Source organism: Nestor notabilis, unplaced genomic scaffold (genome assembly GCF_000696875.1).
Source record: "Nestor notabilis isolate BGI_N333 unplaced genomic scaffold, ASM69687v1 scaffold4945, whole genome shotgun sequence".
Taxonomy (NCBI): domain Eukaryota; kingdom Metazoa; phylum Chordata; class Aves; order Psittaciformes; family Psittacidae; genus Nestor; species Nestor notabilis.
Window position 1 is genome coordinate 26,323 of NW_009928685.1, and position 24,561 is coordinate 50,883.

The 24,561-nt window shown below is 44.5% G+C and overlaps 1 protein-coding gene across 1 annotated transcript in view; it reads left to right on the forward strand.

Moving 5' to 3' along the window:
• KATNAL1 (katanin p60 subunit A-like 1) overlaps positions 1 to 12,092 on the forward strand; it is a 30,359-nt gene extending 18,267 nt beyond the window's left edge. Inside the window, exons 4-10 of the mRNA XM_010014622.1 lie at positions 5 to 107; positions 611 to 716; positions 5,413 to 5,571; positions 6,440 to 6,566; positions 7,470 to 7,604; positions 9,947 to 10,073; positions 11,538 to 12,092. Coding sequence (XP_010012924.1) covers positions 5 to 107; positions 611 to 716; positions 5,413 to 5,571; positions 6,440 to 6,566; positions 7,470 to 7,604; positions 9,947 to 10,073; positions 11,538 to 11,736 — 956 coding nt within the window. The 3' untranslated portion in view covers positions 11,737 to 12,092. The remainder of the gene's footprint in view (positions 1 to 4; positions 108 to 610; positions 717 to 5,412; positions 5,572 to 6,439; positions 6,567 to 7,469; positions 7,605 to 9,946; positions 10,074 to 11,537) is intronic.
• The last annotated feature ends 12,469 nt before the right edge of the window (positions 12,093 to 24,561 follow it).

A 24,561-nucleotide genomic window follows, 5' to 3' on the forward strand; every position in this document is an offset into this window, starting at 1 on the left:
GAAGTTGGTGATGGGGAAATTCCAAAATTTGATGGAGCGGGTTACGACAAAGACTTGGTCGAAGCTCTTGAAAGGGACATTGTGTCAAGGAATCCAAGCATTCATTGGTATGAGGGACTTTCTCAATTTAAATGGTTTTGTTAGTGTGAAGGAGAGAAATTATCCTTCTTCTAACTCTTAAAACAGGGAGCTATCATAATCTTCTACAGATAGGCAAATCAAGGTCTTTTGATTTTAACAGTTTATTAATTTGATGACAGTTAAGCTTTTGTTGCTAACTAATGTAATGTGCAGTACATCCATTACAGGTACTACTGAAATGAAAGTACACTCCAGAGAACTTTAAAGATACCACTTCGGTGTTCACATTGTTCAAAACAATTTTTAATTAAGCAGCCCTGGGTAACTTGAGTTGCAAATGATTTTTTCCTTACCTTCCAAAAGTGGATTCAATTTTAGGTCACCGGATTATAGGAGTGCTCTCATGAGGCATATACTGGCATGCTAAAAGAGATGGTATGAAGTGAAAGGCTGTTCTGTTTTTCTTGTATAAAAATAGAAGAAATAGTGTTGTACAGGAATCTTACACAAGTTTCTTCATCTTGCACAGGGACGACATAGCAGATTTGGAAGAAGCCAAGAAATTATTAAGAGAAGCTGTTGTTCTTCCAATGTGGATGCCTGATTTTTTCAAAGGGATCAGAAGACCTTGGAAGGTGGGAATTTATTTGGTGTTTTAGTAAATGGCAAGCTGTAGTTGTGCTGCTGTAATATGTGTGGATGCCTGAAAAGGCAAATGGGAAAGATCAAGAATTTCTTCATGAAATCATCTCAATGATTCATGGTCCTTTCTAACCCTATGCATTCTATGATTCTGTAAAATGCACTGAAAGAAACAGCTGGAAGTGTATGCAGGCTTCACATTAAATAGTAATTCTTTTGTATTTACGCAGTCATAGCTTGTTGACATCATCACACTTTCTGTATGCCAGCCTGTACATGTGGGCAAACATACAGGGTATCCTGACAGAAGCAGGAGTGATTAACAGACAGCGGATTATGGTGGCCACTCTTCAACACTTCACAGAGGAAAGCAGTCCTTGCACTGTTTTATTCTGCATGTGCCAACTAGCTCAGACAGCAAACTGCAGGCTGGATGGTGCAAGGAAGGAAGGAGAGGTGGGGCTAATGTGAGACATGATTTAGGTTTGCAGTTACACTTGCAGCTGGGCATAGTTACTGCTGGAGTAGGAGAAATTCAAGCGCGAGAGTGAGCTGCAGGAAGGGGAACAGGAAAGGTATAGGAGTGAGCTGGCCTAGCTGACGGACCAGGGGTGAGCCCAGTCTAGGCCTTGCTTAGAGCTAAAATGGAAGAGAAGGGAGGAGGTTGTTGAGCATTTCTGTGAACAGAAGATAAAATTATCTTGCTTTTGTTGTGGGATGGATTTACACGTGTTTAGGGAATAACTAGTCACAACTCAAGGACTTGCTTGTTACTGAGGATTACTGCTGTAAATTGTCTGTTATTGAGTCTGCAAGGCAATGGCATGCTTAGGGAATGCTGTGTAAGTGAGCAGTTTCTGTGGTTTAGTATGCAGTTTCAGCAGCATATGTCAGACCTTGCATTACTTGCAGACTTGCCCCGTCTTTTCTCGCTTGGTCCTTGTAGTTATCTGACTTATGCTTAGGTCTGACCCTCAAAGCTGTCCTCCTCCAGCCTGAGCCAGTCCCAGGTCCCCATTATTCTGCTTATTTACAAAACAAAGCCCTGCAGGAGCTAATGAGTGGAGGACTTGTCATTCTTGGGGCTTGTGGTGTCTATGGACAATAAAGAGGGGAAGTTGGAAAAAGGGGAGGCTGACAGCAGGAGCTGGGAGGTGGCTGCTTGAGGGCTGTTCATGGAAGTTTTAGGGAGTTGCAGGGGGCAGCCCAAATGTAGCCCCAGGCTACGTTTGGGGTTTAGTGGTCAGTACCAGTGGCCTGAAGGTTAATCTTAAGGTTAACCAAGCTATTGGCTTGGACAGAGCCTAGATATCATGGGTTATGAGTGTAGGGTAAGATTTTGGTGTCTTTTGAACAGCTGAATCTCTCTTTTCCTCCTGGCATAGAAGTTATCTCTATACCCTTATAAAATACAGGGGCCCCGTCTGTCCAGTCTTCAAAAACTTTTAAGGGAGTGAGGAGCTGCTATGCTTTTTTCATGTGTTAACATGCCTAGAGGATGTAGTGGCCATCTGTCTTTTAGGCAGGCATCTCAGCAGACAGCAGGGAACATGAAGAGTGCCACTGGCCTTGTCTCTGAGTGTTGTGGCAGCAGATAAAGAAACGACAGCCTGGTCTTTTAAAGAGTTACAGTCTCTATCTGTTTGTGTGAGATTATCTTTTCCCACTGAGCAGTGTCGCCTCTGAAAACGAGGTGGTTGTAGACATGGAAAAAATTTAAGATTATTTCCTCTCTTCAGTCTGCGATGCAAATTGATTTCTGACGAGTCCATGAAGAGTCTTCATTGTTAGCCTTTTCCCTGGTGACTTGTGAAGCTGTAACTCTCCTGAATTTATTTTTCACACAGAACAGCATGTATTTTCCCTACTGTTGACCTCTGACTGTGCTACAAGGATGAGAAGTTTTGAAGGGAAGAGTGTTTCTTGCAGTAATCAGTATAGCAGCAGGCATTTGTTGAGCCTAGGCATTCAGGACAATAATTCAGGGAAAAGGCAGCCAAATCTGGTTTTGGATGTCCAGACTCTCCTGAGAACAATTCCCAAGACAGCCCTCACAGTTTGTGCCTGCATTCAGAGGACGGTGCCTTGTGTGAAGGAGGCAGCTGTCTTCCCTGATTCAACGCAGGTGCTGTGTAGCTGCAGCCATAGGTTTCTGAGGGTCCACGGGCTTGCTCTTTCTTTTTATCCAAACTGTTTTGTGCCAAGAAGGCCCAGTTGCTCACTGTGCTTCCCACTGCTCTGCTAGTGATTGTTACAACAACAAGAAGTAACCCTGCAGTGATTTCATCAAAACACTTGCTCCCTGCAGTGCATTTCAGCTTCTTATTGAAATACTTTGGATTAACAGCCTTAGAGGAAGAATAAAGAAGTCTTTGTGTTTGTCAAGGATTTTAACTAGTGAGTAAGTGGCAGCCTCCTAGTTCGCAGAGAGAGAGAGAGAGCGCAGCCTGATCCTATGTGTTTCTGTTTGCAACCATGCATATCTTGTTTTGCTGAGAGCTCAAGTTCTTTTAACTGATATTGCTGTCATCTTCATCCCCAGAGAGCTTGGTTTTCCCCTGGTTTTCCACCTGGTGTGGCTGCTTTGCATTAGTGTTGTGCGCATATGTAATGCCACCAGTATCACGTGCAATGTAACGCTCCCTGTAATAGTAATGCAGGAGGTGCAAAGCGATGGGCTTTGATTTGGGCACTGAGCAGCATGTGTAACTGCAGCCAGAATTTGACCTTCCATAATAATGGAGGGCCAAAGCAATATTCAAAAAATTATGTTAGTCCCGTGTATCACCAGGCGCTGCATAAAACACAGTTTGTCAAACACAGGGGTCAAGTGTGATTTGAATTGAGGTGCAGCTTGTTTTCAAAATACTAAATAAAACCATTTGAAATGCAGAGAGAACAGTAAGTCATCTGACCTGCATATCACAGGCTGAGTAATTTTCACCCAGCCACTCCAGGGTTGTACTTGCAATATTATTATAATATCAGTATGACTGTGCAGCATCTGAAAGCACAGTATATGTCTGAATGTTCATGGGGAGAAAAAAAATCCATTTAATTTTTATGCTTGCTGCTCTGGAGCTTAGGAAGCCTTGGGCAGCCCGAGGAGTGACATTGGGCTGTTAGCTGTATGGATGGTGTGTGAACACTTCTGGCTTAATTTACCAATGAATGTACGTTGAGCTTGCATTAGCTAAGTGTTAAATGGCAATAAAGGTATTAAGAGTTAATGGAAAATGGAGTACAGAGAGGCTATTGCTTTTGAATAGTACATTTTTGAATAATTGTCTTCCCGGTTGATTTGGTTTTATAGATCTCTTCCATGTCATTCTTTGTGCTTTTTGAAGTAAATTTTTGTGAGGAACAGATGAAATCTAATTTGCTATGTGGCTTGCATTTAACAGATATTTTATTGCTGCGGCATTTTATGTAAGTTATTAATTGAAAAGCACATTATGATGTGCAGTTCTAATTCCAGCTAATTTGATTACCCTTGCAACACAGTACAACGTTACTTTAGGAAAGTGTTAGCATGTAATAAGATCTTGCAGTTGGGAGGGGAAAAGAACTCCGGGCTGCTTGGGCACTACGTTTTCATAATGCCATGCTTAAAATCACAGTGCCCTATTGTAGTGCTGTGCAGGCATGGAACAGAGTGGCATCCCTCCGCAGCACTGCTGCTGAAAGGGTTGGGAAGACTATCCATAAAGATAACTGTATTTAGAAATATTATCACGAGCGATTAACCAGTCTCAGTGCTACAGTCTTAATATGAGTCCTGAGAGCACTGTGAGTCTACCTAAAAACTTGCTTGCATAATGATGGGTAAACATGCTGAGCTGCAGGGATCTGCGTTCCTTACTCTGTCTTTCAGATAGGCCACAGGTGGAAAGACAGTCTGATGGTGTAGATGCCAACCTGGGGCTTAACTGTAGTTCAGTTTTCTAGTTTAAAGCTTTCTGAATAATCACTGAGGCTCAGATTAGGCTTTAGTGGGCCTGAGTGGTAGTCCACATGAGCCACAGTTGCTTGTCTGTAAAACAGAAATAGCAGTGCTCTTCTGCCACCCATCAGTGTGGTGAGGATGGTGTTTCAGCCAGGAATTGCTAAGATGCAGTACTATGGCTGTAGAAGTACTGAGATGGAGAGATTAAACAGTATGACAAACCATTGTATTCAGTGAATGCTCTCGTGCATACTTAAATGTAAAAATCAGATCCTCAGGATTTTTTGGCAAAATGTTTTCCTACAGAAAAGTGCTCTACTGAGGGAACACAACTTTCTGCAAAAGTATTTTGGTTTCTGCAAAGGGGCCTTTGTTCCACAAAGAAGAATTCACTGTCTTCATCTGCCTGTGTAGCCCCTCGTGAGTTGGGAAAGGCCTAAGTTCAAGTCTGGGCTGTCTCTGATTCAGAGCAAGGCTGGAAATCTGTTGTCCACTTCCCAGGTGATAGGTGCAGCAACAGTTACCAGGTTTTGTGATTTTGTGCTCCAGCAGAGTGGTAAAAAGAAGTTGCAGAACACTTCCACGTTGTTCTTGAAAGTAGGATTCCTGTCTTTTGTTTTCCACTGGTGACAGTTATGTTATTAAACAGTTTGAATCCAGATCTTGGATTATACTGAGATGTATGAGTACCAGTTGCAAAGTTTCTTTATTTGTTGTTCATTACCTTTGTTTTCACCTTGCAGGGCGTGCTGATGGTTGGTCCTCCTGGCACTGGCAAAACAATGCTAGCAAAAGCTGTTGCTACAGAATGCGGAACAACATTCTTCAACGTGTCTTCCTCTACCCTGACATCTAAATACAGGGGCGAGTCTGAGAAGCTGGTCCGCCTCTTGTTTGAAATGGTATGTCTTCAATGATGTGATCTGGGGATCACTGAGGCGAGAAAGGACATCTCTCTTGGTTTCCTGCCCCTCCAGTAGCATGCTGGAAGCACAGAGTTCATTGAACTGACACTCCCTCAATCAGTTAGAAAAACATGATCCGTGTCTCCATCCGTTTCTCTCATGTTGTTCAGGACTAAGAAGGAAATGGTTCATCACCCACGTTTAACGTTTCCCAGCCTAAACAGAGAGTTGTGACCTTGACAAAAATTCAGTTCTTATTTGGTTATGGGACAACAAGCCCATAGGAAATAGATTTGAAATTGGAAGGGATTTGGAACTGTTATTCTACAAGCAATGCATGTTTTAGGTCTCTTTCTGTTCTGAATGATGGGCACAAGCCTCTCAGTGAAGTTGAGGGTGCAGTCTGTCATGCAGGGTATATGAAGGACATGCCCATGTGGACCTATACTGAAGAGTCGTTCACCTCTTTGGGTTCATTGCACCTCTACAATACTCTCAGTTAAAGCTTGTCTTTGTTGAGGTAGGCTGAGGTCCCTTCTGTCCCCTATGCATACCCCTCACCAACACAAAAACCTGGGCATGAAAACTGCCTGCATTGTGATTGTGTTCCCTTTCCCCTTTGCAAGACTGGTTGATAAGGAAAGCCAACCAGCTCTGAAAGACCCCTGACTCAAGGAATACAATTCAAAATGTATAAACTTCAGCATATGCCAGACAGTTTTTGTAAATCAAAATCTTGAGTTATTTTCTTGTGACAGGCAAGGACAATCTGTGTATAGCATGTCTAGTGAAACTGGGCTATGGTCTGATGAGAGCCTGTCCTTGCTGCTGCAGCCTTAATGGTGATGTTTCCATTTGAATAAAGGCGAGGTTTTATGCTCCAACAACAATCTTCATTGATGAGATCGATTCCATCTGCAGCCGCAGAGGCACATCCGATGAACATGAGGCGAGTCGCAGAGTCAAGTCTGAGCTGCTTGTGCAAATGGACGGTAACAAGTGTTTAGATCCAAGTTTGGGGCTGGGGTGCTGTTTCTTTACAGGTGGGGATGTAAGAACTTGAGCAATTTGGAAACCCTGGCTTTATGGATAGGGGAAAAAGAAGGCAGAGCTTGAGAGTAGTGCATTTTTGGAGTGTTCGAAGGCAGATAACTGAAAAGGGTGTTTGGCTTTATTTTTTCTAAAATGGATATTTTGATGGTAAATTTAAAACTCAGATTCAGGAGACACAGACTCTACAAGAAGCAGATAATGGAGGTTTGTGCAGTTTAATACAGGTCTTTAATTTCTCCCCTTTGCTAGAGTCTCCAGCTCAGGGACCCCATTGTGAGATCTGATTTTGCTCTGTTCTGTGGTGGCAGCTAATTTAGTCAGATTTAGTACCTGGTTTGTGCAGGAGCACATAACGAGGATGAGCATCTGAGGAATATTGTATGGTGTAGTGATTTGATAACCACCTCTGTAATGCAGCTGTTATTTAACTACTATTTATGGTGTCCTCAAATGTGCAGGTTCATTGTGGTAAACTCAGGGTAGGCAGCTTTTTGCCTCAAAGTGGTAACTACTTTGCAGTCATCATTTGGGAGGCCAGGGAGTGATTCCTGTTTCTTCTATGGCTGGGTTTGACAGAGAGAGCATTTTCAGTGGGACTGTGTCATTAGCAGTTTCACAGAAAGCCCTCCTCTGGCTCAGCAGAAGAATGAACTGTCCCCCTCTCTGTGACAGATGGCCTTGTCACACCTAAGCTATGGGAAGTTTGGAAAGGGGCACTAGGACTATATAGAGCTGTTGCTTAGCTTTGACCATGCTTTTGTAATGTTTGTCTGCAGTGTTTCTTAGCAAGCATCTCAATAAGACCTATGTAGTGAAATTACTCTAAACTATTGTGCTTGCAGGGGTAGGTGGTGCTCTGGAAAGTGATGACCCTTCCAAGATGGTTATGGTATTAGCTGCTACAAATTTTCCCTGGGATATTGATGAAGCTCTCCGACGAAGACTGGAGAAGAGGATTTATATACCTTTGCCCACAGGTATGTTTGCTATCAGCATTTTCCTTTAAAATGACCATTGCAAGACAAGCTTAGTGTTAATGCAGGACTGTTGAGAGGAATCTTGATGGTTTTGTGATGAGCAGTGAAATTTGGGGGTTAATCATTTGGCCGGGTTGCTTTATTTTTGAAGAGAGTGAGAGAAAGGAAAAAACCAAACAACTACTTGCTCGGGGGCTTAACAACAAAGAGCTGCAGCATTTCATTGCAAGCCCATTCATTGATGGGCTCTTACATTTTGAAAGAGAGTTAGTTTTAATGAGCCTGGAATTATTTTAAATGTTTAGCAGTCAGTCCTTGAGTGATCATCAAAGGCAGCCTTTGGACATGTTCACAAATACTGCAAATACACTCCATGCTCTTGCAGACAAATGCAAAGAAGTGGATCCATGAATTTTCACTTACAAGCATAGTTCACTGTAAATCACTGCTCGCTTGCCTTTATGACTGTGCTTCAAGTCACTCAGAATGCAGCAGTCTGATGCCTTTCCTGCCTTAAGACATCCTTGCTTGTATTGTCTTACCTAGCTGTCATTCACCTGTCCTATTAATTTTGAGATTCCTATCCCTTGAAGTTTGCGTAGCTCTGTTTCTTGGTACAGTGGATGCCTCATCTCCCTGCATGAGCACTCAAGATAACAAGATGCGTGTTCATGGTGACAGCGGTTGTGATTGAGTTTAGCAGGTATAAGGACACTTAATAGTTCCACAGCTTGTCTTCGCAGCTTACAGGCAGTAACAGCTCCTAACAGGATGCCTGTCTTTATGACCAATTAGTTTAAAATCCTATTGGCTCTTGCTCTTGTTTCTAATTAAACCAGATTGGTTTTGACACACTGTATTACACGCTGGACAACATACGAGATGTGCTACAGTTTTATTTCCAGTCTGATGTTCTGTTGCATCTATTCTGTAAATAAGAATGTTGAGCTTTTCTGGGCAAATCTATGTGATGCATTTATAACTGTGCTGTGTGATCTGATGTGGTCAGGCATTTTAATTGGAAAAGTGATATGATACGATATATATATATATATACACACACCTGTATATTGTGTAATTTGATGAAAGTATATGTTCTGCTGTGTTTCATTTTCAAAATACTGCAAGGACTTGCTTAGCCCCATAGCAAAGATTAGAAGAATGTTCTTTGGTACAGGATGCTCTCTGCAGGTGTGCCATATGTACACTGTGCTCTGTAAATGACAAATCTCCATTTTATGGCTAGTGCCAGTTGTGTGTGATTGATGACTATATTCTTGACAGTTTTGCAAAGCACGCAAACCCAGCAGCTTTAGACAAGCTTTCTAATTTCTTTTGTATCCCCCCCCCCCAATTAAAAGAAATAAAAAATTAATTAGGGACATCAATAAATAAAACGTGGAAATTTCCTTAAGACTTCTAGCCTTTCCTACTGCTACTTCCTCTGTTGTGACTGTCATCTTTTCTGGGTCATAAAAATTGGTCACTGGAAATAAAGGTGCTGAGCTGGCATATTTTTCTGTACAGAAAAAGCCAGGAGAGCATTCTTTCTCTTCTTTACCACTCTTGTGCAGAGTAACACTGAGGCCTAAGCTGTCAGATGCAGATTCCCTCTTACAAGCCTAGGCTGCTTAACATCTGTACCCAAATGCACATATGCACATGCCCTCTACAAGAAAAATGGTTAATTGGCTGCGTAAGTGCTCATTTACCCAGCTGGTTGTCAGTGCATGCACACTTCATCTAGGTCTGAAAGTGGGATACCAGGACACTTGTATTGTAAATATATTAATATATGTTTACTGTAGCAATATATCTGTTTTCTGTCAGGCTTCAGCAGCTTTCTTGGGTCCCAACTGGGTAAAGTGCTTAAACATATGTTTAAAGTTCAGCCTATTGTTAGGGGGTTTGTGCTGTCTGAAGCTCTGTTAATAGAATCCTCATTGTGGTTCTAATGAAACTGTGTGAACAATATGCAGTCAAACACTTGAGCAGTGAGTGAATCCAAAGGGATGTGAGAAGAAGCAGACATTTGTAGGATTGTGCTTTTGTGCCCTTGGGTCGTGTGTGACCAAATGCTTCGTCACCTGAGACATAACAGAAATTTTTAATGATGTATGACTTAGCAATATCTCTCTAGAGCATGCTGCTTTAATATACTGCTTTTAACCATATACTTTTCATTGTTTGATTGCACACTTTACTGTGATTTGTTCTGTCTCTTTCCTTTTCTCATACTAAATCCTTTTGATTGTACTTATTATGACAAAATATTAGTTGTGTTTCTATGTTTTTTAATGTTACTCTTGCAAGTCTTCAGACAAGTGTTTTTTATGTTATAGCAAAAGGCAGAGCAGAACTACTTAAGATTAATCTTCGGGAAGTAGAACTAGATCCTGATATCAGCCTTGAAGAAATTGCTGAGAAGATTGAAGGCTATTCTGGTGCTGACATCACTAATGTTTGCAGGTATCTATGTCATTCACCTTATTTTGCAAATATGCATGGAAAGTCATTGTTTGTATTGTGTGATAAATGTAATACCCACTGCAGGTGAAGCCAACAGAGATTGTGTTTGAGGCCCAGTGCTGGAACCACGTGTTACTGTCACGTGGAGTGGTTTAAAGACCATGGAGTCTTTCTTTGAGATGTGGTTAAGTATTTTTGGATCCAAAACCAAAAAAATTCTCTGAGCAAATCTTGTTGGCTGCATTTACTGCATTTGTTAATGTAGTGCAGAGCAGGTTTGGATTTTTGTTTATTTGTTTGCTTTTAAATCCCATGAATTTAAGAGCTAGAATTTTGTGATGCAAAGGAACCTTTCATAGAATATTTCTGTGGGGCTTCTATATGCTATATGTTAGGACAGCCCCCAGTGCAGCACAGTCTTGGTTTCTGCCTGAACCTTCTAGGTGCAAAGGGTGATACAGATAGTTCATAGCATTAGTATTGAATTTATTTCTATTCTGTTCCCACAAATTGTTTCAATTTTTGACAAATGAGCCTTTTCTGGTGTAGAGCAGGTATTTGAGAAAACTTACCGTAAGGAAGTCTCTGTCCCTTATGAAGTTAGGATCCCTGCCAAGAGAAACTGATCCTTTAAGAACGTGGCTTGGGATGTTTTTTTATTTCCCCTGCTGCTTTGTGGAAATTGTGAAATGACTCCATGGTTTTGAAAATTTGGTGTGTGTCACACAGTGCGATAGTTAAATTACCTGTTCTCCCTGAGGCCTGTGTTATCCCTCGCTGGGAAAAACCTGGGGAAAGAGAAAATGTAATTGCAGGCTGCATGTGGGCCATGGTGTGAGAAATGAGCAGAGCTCTCCATGCCAGTGGGCCACGCTGGCAGCATCCGAGCTGGGGAGGAGTCACGGAGCAGGTAGAGCATGAGGAGCCACAGGCACTGATGGCCTTAGCCCTGTGGGCCCACGTGACACTCGTATCTGATGCCTTCTGCTCTGCCCTTTGCAGATCCACGTGCTATCCACTTTTGGGATACATCGTGAGGACAGGGTTGAAATTTAAGAGCATGGGGATGCAAAATCCAGTCTACTGTGAAAAAAACAAACAAAAAGTCTGAAAGTCTTGGAGTGCAGTTCTGCTCCCACCCTGCCCTTTCCTGCACTGAAGTTGCAAAATTTTAGCTCTATGAATCACTGTAAAAGGTTTTCAGTTTTATAGTTTTAATTATCTCTGCACATTTACCATATGCTTAAATGGGTTTTGGTGCCAGTGCATTCTTTACGTTGAATTAATGTAATGATCTGGGAACATGGAAGCCAAGAAAGATGTGAACTGCATCTTCTAGGGTAAATAAATGCTCTCTTAAGTGTTCCTGCCAGTGGTTACTAGCAAGAGAATACAGTCAAAATTCATAGGCTTACAGCACATGCTGCTAGCAATTAGCTCCCATACGTTATCCTGTATTTCCAGGGATGCCTCTTTAATGGCAATGAGACGACGTATTAACGGCTTAACTCCAGAAGAGATTCGTGCGCTTTCTAAAGAGGAGCTTCAAATGCCAGTTACCAACGGGGACTTTGAGTTGGCTTTGAAGAAAATCTCCAAATCTGTTTCTGCTGCAGACCTGGAGAAGTATGAAAAATGGATGGTGGAGTTTGGATCTGCTTGATCTCAGTGACAGATCTCCTTCGCTAGAGTTTTATGGGTTTTGTTGTTTTCACTTGCAAAATGAGTTAGAAATCTTTAAGGGTTTAATAAAAGGTCTGCCTGTGCCCCCATCCCACCCCTTTCTGGTGACATGATCTTTTAAACTTCATTTGCCTTTATAGGGAGTGAACACAATAATGAGCTGATATTGTAAAAGATTTTTTTATCTCTGAAATAGTAAAATAATACAAACAGGAAGGGAAAAATTATACTTGTGAGGATAATCTTTTTATTTTTCCAATGAAGAGAAGTGTTACTTAACCTCCTCATAGTCATCTTTTATGGCTGGAATCAATAAATCAGCTGGGGAATGTGACTCCAGAGGAGCTAACAAGGGCTCGCTGTACCCCCTGCTCTTAAGTGCTGCATTTCTGTTAAGCTGCTGACTTTGCCTCCATAGAATGTGGCATCGAAGTTACTGTTCTCTCTCTCTCTGCTCGGATATTCAGAGCAAAACCTGTGGATTAATTGGCATTACGCAGAGAAAATGAGGATCAGTTTTACGTCAAGACATGGGCTTGGCCTCTCCTCTCATGTATGTCCCTTTGGAACTGATGTCACTTCAGCCTGGATTGATGTTACCTGTGAGAACTTCTGATGGAAATGAGAGGAAAAGGGTCTCAGTTGCTCTCAGTCTGGTTTATCCTCGATCTCTGAACATAGTTTGTACCAGTTTGACCAGTAGGCACTTTGACTAAAGTTATGTCTTGCACTTTCATGCTTATGTATCATCCTTCGTGCTGTCTGGATATTGTAACTATTTAAGTACCAAGGGTTTAATACAGCAAAGACACTAATATCAAGGCTGTCTTTAAAACATTTAGTTGTGGACTACCACTTCTGATGAGACATGAACTCTTTCGTAGGCAATGGAATTTGTACTTGTTTGTTTATGTTGTAGAACTGTTAATGCTTAATATTTTTTAATGAAGATTTCTTAAAAATGTATAAATGTTATTGATTTAGGGGAAAATACTCTGTACAATCTCATTTGTGTTCTTACCTGTTTCTTCTTTCCCTTGTACAAATGCAGGGATGAGAAGGGTTGGGTTATAAACTAGCATGAGAAATTCTAGAGTGTAACTGTCATGCTTGTCTATATGAGCTTTTCACAGACTTGGGCTGCAAGTCTCACATATGAAGGTTTCTTGTGATAGGAATGAGAAGGAGAGGTCAGATTTACAGAGGGATATGCAAGTGCTCCATTATTATTTTTTTTTTTGGTGATTTTGCAAGCTAGACCTGAAGTATCTTGGTGGATTTGGGTTGCTGTGCACTTTGGTAGGTACTCTGCCCTTTGGCTCTCTGCTGAGACTCCTAGTGGCATAGCCAGATGTGGCAAACTGGAGTGAGAGAACACCTCCTCTTGTATGGTGGGAGTATATCCTTATTTTCTCCTTGTTGCTAGTTCTTGGGAAGTTCCAAATAATGCCAGTAATTCAGCGCACTCATCTCTTAGGCCATGACATGTGAACCACTAAGGCAAATGCTGCTAAAACGTGTTTACTGTTCAGTAACAAGGACTATCAGGGTACATGCATGACAGCTCTGCAGCATCTATCTAATTACACGGGCGACTTTGGAAGCTGTTTACCATTGCTGCTTTGTCTCTCAATGCTCCTTTTTCTTTCTTTTTACGTGAATACCACATCTCCGATCCTGTCTTTATAAAGGGCTGCCCCAGTTTGCATGGAGAAACAGCATGGAGATTCTGTCAGTCAAGAAACTCAGTCAGGGCTTTAGAAGCGTGTTTCTATGTGGCATTCCAGAAGAATACCTTCTGGGGCCCCAGAGGTTGGGACACATCTACTGTTAACGTCTTTCCAAGGATAGAGTGTCTCTGCTGCATGGTGTTAAGCCCTGTTACACTCCTGGACAGGGAGGTTAGTGCAGAAAGGACACCAGCTTTTTTGTTGTCACCGACAGGGAGAATAAAAGCTTCTTTCCTAACCAGTTTGCACTAAATGCACAGCAGAGCCCTTGGGATTCACATTACCTGTGTCTGTCGAACCAAAAGGATCAGTTCTCTCTGCACTGGAAGATGAGCGAGCAGAAGCCATGTTGACTCCATAGTTTTTGGATAAATTCCTACCAAGGCTAGTCTCTTCCTCCCAGGGAATGACTGGACCTCTATAGAGAAAAGCTTTGAAAACATTGCTACAGCCTGACATTTCTTCCTTATGAAAGCTGGAGGCTGCAGCTGTTACTCTGTGTTTGATTGTTTGTTTTACTGCAGTAGAAATAGTAAAGCTATGTGAATCTTTTGTGGCCAACACCAGAATAGCTCTTCAGGGTCTAACACTAGGGAGGCCACTGCTGCCTGAGGTGCTTACTCTACACAAGCAAGATTTAGAAGGGAATAGACATGAATGCCAAGAACTTGCCTTCTTCTGCAGCCCAGGAGCAGCGCTGGGATCCAGCAGTTGCTTCTTAGAGAGGTCCAAATACCAGTTTTCTCAGTCTCATGCTGCAAGCAGCAGTGCCCTTCCTGCTGATGAAAGCACAGCATTTAGCAATGATGTAGTTCCTCAGCTCTTTGATGAACCTTCTACCTTAAGGCGTTAAACTCCCCTCTTGGATGTTAAGCAAAATTCACTATAACAGGCATTCCCTCTAGTAGCAATCATTCAGGTGCTGCAGTCTTTTTCTCTAAAGGTCATGATTTCTATCCAAATATGCTTTTCCTGTACAGGTCCATTCATCCTTTACTGCTGCAGAACAGGAAAGGTAGAGTTTCAAGGCTGTTGATGTTTAGATGTACAATGGTTGTGCCTGAGCATTACACCGTGACTTGGGCCCTGCTAGATCAGGTACCCCGGAATACAGAGACCGTCCCTTCCCTGCCGAGACTTTCCAGTGCAGGGACCTGGCTCTTACATCTTTACCAAGTGACACTGGTGCACTGACCCAGATGGGATTGGAGATTGGGTTATAAACTCAAGAGGGGAGCCAGCAGCAGGGTGCAGCAAGGGAAGGAAGTCCAGGCCAACAGTGGCAGCAACTTAAGACCCTAGGGATGGGCTTATAGCTCAGTGTAAGTCCAGTTTGTTTCCCACTGGTGAAACCCTTGTGTAGGGATGTTGGATTCCTCAAAGAGCAGTGTACAAGCATATCACAGCCTGCTGTGACAATCTGTTCTGTCTGTGTATGTGTATGGAGATGCAAACACATGCATGTGTATGTGTATATATGCGCACACAATGTGTGGTTCTTCTGTAGTGTGTACCTAAATTACATAAACCCCATGTTTTAAAGTTGTGTTTAAGTGTCTGTCTCTGAACATCTGTGAAGACCCTCTTGGGTGGCACTGTTAATTTTTGTACAGCAAGCAATCTAGTTGTATGAAGTAATAAATGTACATGTAGAGTCTGTTTGTCTCGTTTGGGTTGGGCTGTGAATGTTTGCTGGTAACTGTTTCCAAAGGCTGCCATACAATGCAGGTCTTTTCATCATGTCCCAGCAGTGGTGGACTCGCCAAAGTCCCGTATGGAAAGCAGTTAAAGCAGAATCAGGGCTTTTTGGATAACGCTGTCAGTAATGCTTTCCCTCTTAAATTGGCCTTTCATTGCCACAAGCTATAAAATGTGAGAGCGCTCCAGTGCCCAACACAGGGAAGGAGGGTGGGGGAATGGAGGGCAGAGGCCCCAGCAGATGTTCAGTGTTAGCACCTGATTCAGACCTCACAGAGCCAGGCAGGCTTTTTTATTACTTGCCCCTGGGCAGGAAGTATAATCAGGCTCCAGAGAAGCCATATCATCAGCTGCCTGCTAACCAGAAGACTTTCAAGAGCAAAACTTCTGTGAGGAAAGAGCTTTCAAACTTGGAAAGAGACCCCAAGTCTCCTGGGACTGAGTTGATTATTTGAATTTTCTCACTAACTTCCGTATGAAAAAATGTGTAGTTTCCAGTGTTTCATAATGCTTCAAACACGAAAGAGTGAGCAAGGGAAATTGCTGATCAGGGGATTTCAGGAGAGGTCAAATCTTTGCCTAGAAAGTTCAGCTCACCCCAGTTCAAAAGAGACTGTGAAACAGCAAAGGTGCACTGACTTGTTCTGATCATGGTAAAAATGAAAGGGCTTGTGTGCTGTAAAGAAGTCCTCCATACAGTGAGCAAAGACATAGCTGTGCAATGCAGGCAGAAGGAGGTGGAAGCAGCAGAGGAAATAGTGGGAAAGGCTTTTTCTGTTTTAGGAGTAAACCACCCTGAATCAGACTGCGGACAGATTTTGGGGGGATCTGCAGTGAGAGATAAGTACCTGATGCACTGTGACACCGTGCTGCTGGGGAGCAAGCCGGGAGCCCGAGAGTGCTGGAGCAACATGTTGGTTCAGCGGGTGAGCTGCCCGCTGAGCAGCGCTGTAGGAGCGGACTGCAGCCACGCTGGGCAAGAGCAGGCTCAGTAGCTCTCTGGTGGAATAAAGCACATTGCATAAAGCCACCCATATTCGTGATAGCAAAGGCAGAGAGATGCTGCAGCTCAGAGCATGTGGCACATGGTCTTTTTTCCCTGCTCAGATTGTTTTGTGAGAGCACCGTGCGAAAGCTTGGCCGTGGCTGTGGATGCCTCAATCAGCTTTATTTCAGAGCCCGAATTCCACACAGACCTCAGCTAACAGACCTACAGCAGCAAGTGATGTTCCCACCTCCCACAGCACAGGGGCATTTGACCCTGTCCGCTTGCAAAGCCAGCCTGCTTTTGTATGCTGGTTGTGACCTGTTCTTCTGACCCAGTTACCATGCACGTCCTTGTTCAGTGCCCCTAAGAGAGCAGCTCCTTTTGTGCATACAAAGCTGTCTTTTGATCAGCTGAAGCGCCATGCTCGTGCTCGTGTCTGCACCTAGGTGTCTTGGAAAGATCCAGGCAATTTTCCCTCTTGTTCAGAAGGCCCCAACTAGCATTAAAAGTGAATGGGATGAAATATCTTGGCTAGCCTGGTTGCCTGATGCAGGAACACTTACCTCAACAGCCAAGGAATTGCCACAAGAAAGGCCTGGCTTTGGTATGAAGAGGCAAGGTGTGGGGATGTTCCCATTTCTACTTCAGGGCAGAGTTAGGGTTGTATCGTGTCCACGCTCTGTTTTCTAGCTTTTGTGTGTTTGTGACTTCTTTGCTGTAGTAGGAGCACTTTTCTTGGAGTTAGAGGGAAGCCATGGGCTTTGTGTTCAGTGTCTGGGTTAGGGTTTTAGAGATACACCGATCTGCTTAGCACCTGAAGCTGCTGAGCCCATTCCCAGCATCCTTACTTTAAGAGGAGAGCACTATGCATTCCGCTTGCCTGTCTGGCTGTACAGTAAGCAGTGTGGCTTTGTGCAAAGTCACATAAATACAATATTTAGAATATTAATTTGGCAGAGAAGTTCTTACTGCCAGTTTACAACTGCGTCTCTCCCATCCATGAGCAGTCCTTTGCATAAATTGTTCAACTGATGTAAAAGAAACTGTCCTGGAAGTAAGAGTTTTTTGAACTTAGCTTTGGAGAGACAGAAAGGTAGAAAAGAATTTGCTTAGAGGAAGATACCAGAGCACCCAAGATGCTGAGATCTGAAATTTCTTCTTTTTGTGGCTTTCCTTTTTGTCCAGCAGTTACACTGCTGGGTTGTGCTTTCTGGTTCCAATTTGTTTTGAAATAATTACCATTGTTTATCCATCTCTCAGCCAGCCTTTGCAGATGAATTGGTTCCACAGAGCCCCCTTTTTGCTTAGCGGTTGGTGTTCTTGCACAGCTTGTTGTGTGACATCTAATTGAACGGGCTGATGGCGTGAGATCTTCCTTGCGAAGGAAAGGTCACCCAAATGGTGAAGGTGAGAGGAACTGCACTGAATACCAATTGGACTGGCAGTAACAGAAACCATAGCAACTCTGCACAGGGTTTATAAATGTAACCGAGAAGAAAAAGGGAATAACCTTAAGGAGCTGCTGACAGCATTGCAATATGCATGTTGGTAAAAATGTTGGTCTTTCTGTCTTTGCCAGTGAGGACAATGTATGCAAGAGGGTGGCAGTGGCTCAGTGAGCAAAGGAAGCCAGCTGCAGGCACTGCCGCCAGGTTTCATCACCTGGCTTTGCTGCTAAAAACATGCCTATCCCCAGGACCACCACAAAACCTGCCTTTTAGGTAATCAAATCTGACTAATAGCTTGCTTCCCATCTTGAAATGTCTTCAAACTTTGGGATGTCCTGGGGTCATAATGCTTATGAGGGGATGTTAATAGTGGTATGTTTCTGTAGGCTCCTGGGGCTCTGTTGTGCTGGGTACCATTTCTGAGCACAAGAAGAAATATGCTGCAAATGCTTATTGGGAGTTGAGGTGGTAGAAAGATGATGAGACAGGTGGAAATGAAGTCGTTCACCCAAGGTCCTGGGATTAGCGGAGGAAACAGAACTGTCCCTCTGACTTCCAGTTCCTGAAACTCTACGTTTTTCAGTTGCTTTTCGTTTGCAGCTCCTAGCACTTTTTCTACCAAGGCCGAAGATCCCCATATTGTGAATTAAACACAACAACTTTGTTTTTCTTAAATACCTTCTTTCTGCAGGCCCTTAACAGGCACTCCGGGGGCTGGGGATGATAGCTTGAAAAGCACTGGCCCATGTCATCCCAGGCTTGCCTGAGCTTCTTAGGGAAGGGGGTCTGTAATGGATGCTGTTGATTTTATTTTCTTCTTGTTAGTTTGTTCAGAAAGATGAAGCTGGGTGGATGTGAGGTACTGCTGGGGAGTTTATTTACAGTGGGTTTTTTTCTGTGCAGATTAGCATTTCATCAGCATATGGCACAGCCATTTAAAATAAATATTTGGCTTTCCTTAATTTATGCCTGTGTAGAAAGGTCCCTGAGTATGCGTATCTATCCCTCTGTTGTACCTAATTAGACATTTCTACCATGGTGCTGGGAGACCAGCTCCTTCCCCCTCACTGAGGAGCTGCGATCCACACGCTCCTTCCCTGCATGATGGATCCACAAGCCTCAGCTAGGTGGAAGCAGGGCAGGGGCCCGCAGCACGCTGGCGGCAGTGCTGGGTCAGCCTCGCTCTCGAGATCCTGGGAATACTGATTTATTTAAACTGGAACCTGCCCAGCTTAAGCAAACGCCTGGCGCCCGGTCCCCGCTCACCTCCTTCACCCGCCAAGGCAGCTGTGCTTTGGCAAGGCACGATCCCAAGCGAAGTGTGTGAGAGCAAACAGCTTGGCTGGGAAGATGCTGGAGGAGGAGGTGAGGCAGTGTGGGGAAGGACAGCAGGCTGGGCTGTGTCCCTGTGTGCCCACCCAGCCCGGGCGAGGGAACTCAGTGGTGAGGAGAGGGAAAAGCGGTCCCCTGGGTATGCGATGCAGTTGTGGGTGGGAGAAAAGCAGGAAACTTACTTTAAAACAAAGGACCAAATGAAAAATGGATCAGTTTTGAGATGGAATGGAGCCTCCCGCAGCCAGTGACTCAGGAGGCCTTTTCCAGCTCTGTGGCATATCCAGATGTTTTGTGTTCTCACAGATGATTTGGAAACTTTCTACTAGTTCCCAATCTAAATGCGTCCACATCTGATTTGTATCCCTTTGATCCTGTGCTAATGTCATCTTCTAACAAATAGTTCTTACTCCTTGGTATTCATCCTACATCCCTGAATGTTTTTATAGGATCACCATATAAAGCAACACCTTGTGCCTTGTTAGACTGTACAAGCTCCTTCCATCTCTTTTACAAGGGGATCCTCTTCAGCAACCTTTCTTTCCACCTGAGTCTGTTTTGTTTTAATCAGATCACTTGCAGTGTGCACGATGGGTCCTTAAGTTGCACACAGCAAATTACCCACTAAGGCAAGGAAAAAAAGAAATTGCCATCATGGTGTGTTGCTGTAATCAAACAAATGAACCGAGTGGTTGGTTGTATGATCTACAGGAGGGCAGAAGGCTTGGGTGTATTGTTGCACAGCAACTATGGTTCATTAGATAACTGAGAGACGATAGTAGCTGGTGGGGTACAAAGGGAAGGGAGGGAAGATGTGGGAGTTCTCCAGGAGAAGGTGAGAGAAAAGATTTGGGGATTCTTTCATAGCAGAGAACCTCATAGCAGCCTTCCAGTGTGTGAAGGGGGCCTAAAAGGATGCTGGAGGGGAACTCTTCATCAGGGACTGTAGTGATAGGAGAATGGGTGATGGGTTCAAACTTAAACAGGGGAAGTTTGGAGTGGATATAAGGAAGAAGTTCTTCACAGTGAGGGTGGTGAGGCACTGGAATGGGTTGCCCAAGGAAGTTGTGAATGCTCCAACCCTGGCGGTGTTCAAGGCCAGGCTGGACAGAGCCTTGGGTGACATAGTTTAGTGTGTGGTGTCCCTGCTCGTGGCAGGGGGATTGGAACTAGATGATCTTAAGGTCCTTTCCAACCCAAACCAGTCTGTGGTTCTGTGATTCTATGGCTCTGATTCTGTTCACAGGGGATGCAGCTGGGTGCACCCTCATGGTTTGAGACCACAGCACTTGCACTCAGGTCCCCACTGCCACCAGTAACCAATCACTCTGTGCAGGACCCTGCTGGTACATGGTTCTTCAGTCCATGCTGCTTCCTCTTGAGCTGTCCAGAAGCAAAACCAAGTTGCAGCCTCCCAAAGGGAGCTGTTAAGTGCTTGGCACCAGAAACCCTATTATGCAAAAAATGAACCCACTTAGATTGAATCTGTTCAGCACATTCCCTTCATATCTGGTGGTGGTTGTTAAAGCTAAGGTGGGAACAAAGCTATTGCACTTCTGCTGCTCAGGAATAGGGGCTGTTTTGTGGATTTTCTGTCCTGTTGCTCTGCTGGGACTGCTTGTGGCAGTACTGGCAGTCCACAGTGGCTCCTTTCCAGCTATATCTACCCTGCATGGGGCTGAGGGAGCTCCTGGAGAAGGTGATTGGCAATACTGTTGCTTATACCAAGTACACTAAAAGTGAGATGATGAGTATGCTCTGACTGTGGTTTATGCTCTGGGACAACAGATTCATAGTTTATATGTCTTTTTCAAGGCCAGGTTGGATGGGGCTTGGAGCAACCTGGTCTAGTGGAAGGTGTCCCTGCCCATGGCAGTGGGTTGGAACTGGATGAGCTTTAAGGTCCCTTCCAACCCAAACCATTCTGTGATTCTGTGATTTTAAGATTGGTGGTCAAATCGTGGTTTCTCACAGCTAGTGACTTTTGCTAACACGTAGTAAATCCAAGTCCCTAGATTTAGGTTCCAGAAGGACCCAGATGCCTTCTGCTGCTTGCGTAGATGATTATGCTTTGTGTCTGGAGTAGTTAATGCACCCCAGAAATCCCCCTGCTGCTGCTGTAGAGAATTGGTTGCTCCTTGTCTCTCAGTGCAGCACACTAGATTCTTGTCTCTTACAAGAGGTTTGAAGCTGATTCAGGAGAGTGCCTAAAACTTGTTTATCGCCAGGCTGCCCATTCCCACCCATCTTCTCCTGGCAATGCAAAGCCGTCTCTGAAGTCCCTTCCCTTTCCTATGCCGGTGATCCTCTGGTCCTGCCCAGAGAATACCCACAAAGCATGCACAAAGCCCCACCAGAGTCCACAGGCTCAGCAGGTTGCCCCTGTACCCTGCTAGAGCGAGGTGTCTGTGGATTAGGAGCTGTGGTCTCTTCTGACCTAACACTGCAGGAAAGTGCCCTGCAGCAAACCCACCGGGATCCAGTGGGATCAGCCTTTTGGCTTCCCCTCAACCCTGTTCAGCAAGCCCAAGATGGACAGTAAAGCTGGCCACCAGCAGGGACATCATTGCTGCCGAGTGAGCGGCTGGGAATGAAGTGATGCCGCTTGGTCTACAGCTGATGCTTTTCTTAAGGCTCATTGCTTGTATTTCTCCAGGTCCTCTCTTCTAGCTCACCATGAAGCCCTGAACATCAGCGCTGTTGCCCATGAGATCAATCCCTGCACTGCATGCACAGTGTAGAAGGGAAAGCTGAAGGTGGGAGAGGAATAAGCTCATGGTGGGGGGCTGCAGCGGGAGCATTTGCCCTGTCCCTCAAGCCCATGCCATGGGCGAGGAGGCCAAGAGTCCATCACCTGCCACGTGGCACAGGGGCTGTGCTTGCTTCTTGCCACACAGGGCACGCGTTGAAGAGAAAGGGGAACACAAAGGGAACACTGGTGCTGCCAGGTAACAGGCAGTGGGAGGCATGAAGCAGATGATGCTGGGGATCAAAACTCTTTCAGACTCTCCTCCTGGACTACACACTTCTTGCCAGGCTGCCTGCTCCCACCCATCTGCCCTGCAGTGGCAGAATGCACAGACCCATCGACCTCACTCTTCTCAAGGAAGGGGGTCAAAGGGTCCCATTACAGGAGTGTTGCAAAGAAAATGGACCTTCCTGTGGGCACAGCATCTCCTCAGAGACCTGTGGCAGATGCGTGGCCTGGTTGTGTGAAGTACTGGATGTGCACACGGGGAATGACCAACCCAGTCTGAATGGGAAACCCGGGACACCAGGGACACAGGCCAAGATGGGCAAAGGAAGAGGCAAGGGCATTGATGGGGGATCTGCCATGGGTGTACTGATGGTTTGTGGCTGTCCCCAGTGCCTGCTAGCAGAGCTATGGATGGTGTCCTCCAAGAGGCTGAGATCAAACACAGCCGTTGCTGAAGGAAGCAGACCACTGCTATGGGATGGTTTGTTGGCATCCAACTGGGGCACTGCAGGGTGCAGGCAGTGGGGCAGGGCTTTGCCTGCTCTTTGTGAAGACAAGTCTGGGACCATTTCCATTTGCTGCCAGAGACAGACGGCAACGTATCTCCCGGCTCAGCTTCCTGAAGGATTTCTGCTCCCACCAGGGCTTTCCAGCTGCTGTAACTACATGGCACAAAGCATCTCTGGGTAGCTCTGCTCTTCACATTCAGTTTTACCTTGAGACAAATTCATTTTTTCCTTCAGAATGAGTTTAGCATGCTATGAAACAAATGTTTCAATATCTCTGCCAGTCTCTCAGGACTCATTAGGAATTTACATTTAAGCCTTGTTTTCTATTTAAACCTCAGAGTTTTCCATGTAATTTTCCTGTACAGAGAGAAATAGGCAGCTATTGAGTGTACAGAATCCACTTGCTCATCCAACACAAATCCCTCAGATGGGTTTTTATATGCTGTGTACATGGAGCTTATGACCCCTTTGATTTAGGGTTCCTCGGGATGTGGTGCTCACACCAGATTGGTAAATATTGAGATGTCTTAAGCTGTGCAGGGGCTGCAGAGCACAAGAGCTCAGCGTGAAGGGATTCAAAGCCCTGCCAAGCTCTCAGTTCTTGAAGACCACTTAACTCCAAGAGCCAACAGAAACCTCCCATACGTGGCCATCTGCAGAAGTATGTCCTGAAAGAGAGCAATGAATCATTGGGGAACGAAAGGGTTCAAACTGCTTTCGGGACTCATAAGCACTTGGGGAAGTTTTAAGAACCAGAGTATCTTAATAGTTGCTTTACATGCCCAGCAGCTTTCCATTTGTATGTCTAGCAGCTATATAGCTGGGGGCTGGATGCAGTTCCTGGCCTCGGGGCTGAGTTCAGAGCATGTGGCTCTTGCTCAGAGCAGCTTTAGCTTTAAAGCAACTGCAAAAGTTAGTATGCGAAGTGCTGACTGCAGCCATCCAGCGGGAGAAAGCCCAAGAGGAATGTGTATGTGCCAGGCTTGTTTAGAAACCGCAGATGATTTACAAAGTGAGCTTAATTGGAAGTTTCTCTTTGCGGCTTTCTGACGTGTTGCTGTTCTGATGCAGACGTGTAGGAGCCGTTTAAAAGGTCTGTGTTTACTAATGAGGAGTTAGGTAATCGGGGTTGTATTTATTAAGTGTACATGTGCAGGACAGGCACATAACTGGAGCAGCAGTGCTGGGTGTCTCAGGGCATCACCAGCCTGGAGTGAGGGATGAGTATCCTGCTTTCCTGGTGGAAGAAAGGGCCTCTTATCTTCATCCCCTGTGTCTCCAGTCCTGGCACTGCAGTTAGGAGAATAAGGGGGATCTGAGGGCCTCTACAGAAAGGCAGCAAGAAGTAGAAGTGCAGAAAAATGTGGTCTGTGAAGGAAAGTGCACGAATGAGGGTCACTATTTTTTAAAGAAGAAAACTTTAAGGGGGTTAAGAAAACTTGATAGGGTTTGGGGGTTTTTTTAGATATATTTTTAAAAATTAATATTAAAAAAATCTTTAAAAATCTATAAAGGAAAATATACTAAAAATCTGTAAAAAGGGAGAGGGTATATCATTCTTGATGTCCACTGTGGGTAAGGCAGCGGGAAACAGGCTCAAGTTAACATATGGGATATTTGTATTAAACACCAAAGGAAAGAATACAAACATTCCCACAGAAAAACTGGAGGTGTTGTGGAAACCCCATCCCAGCAACGTGTGTCTGAACTACAAGCTGTCCCCCATGGACAGCACTGGAAGAGCACTTCTGCACGGGAGTGCAGGAAGGTGTCCTCCAGACCTAATCCTGTTGATTTCTGCCACGATTTGGGTTTTACAACCTTTATCCCTTTCATCTGTCACTGAAGACAGGAGTTTATGAGCTGCTTCATGGAGCTGGGGCTGGCACCCACTGACAGAGGCAGTGGGAAAAGTTCCATTCAGGAGCCTGATGACATGATGACTTTTCTTCTGGCTCCACAACTCTGAAGGTGTTCACATGGAAGCAGCTCACAGCATCTATCTTCATACCCCTGTGTGTCTAAAAGCCCCAGTTCTGCCTCCCCATATCCCTCCCAGCCTTAAAGTGACCACTTAGCTTACTAACAGTTTATCAATACACTAGGGGACTGAGTTGCCTCCC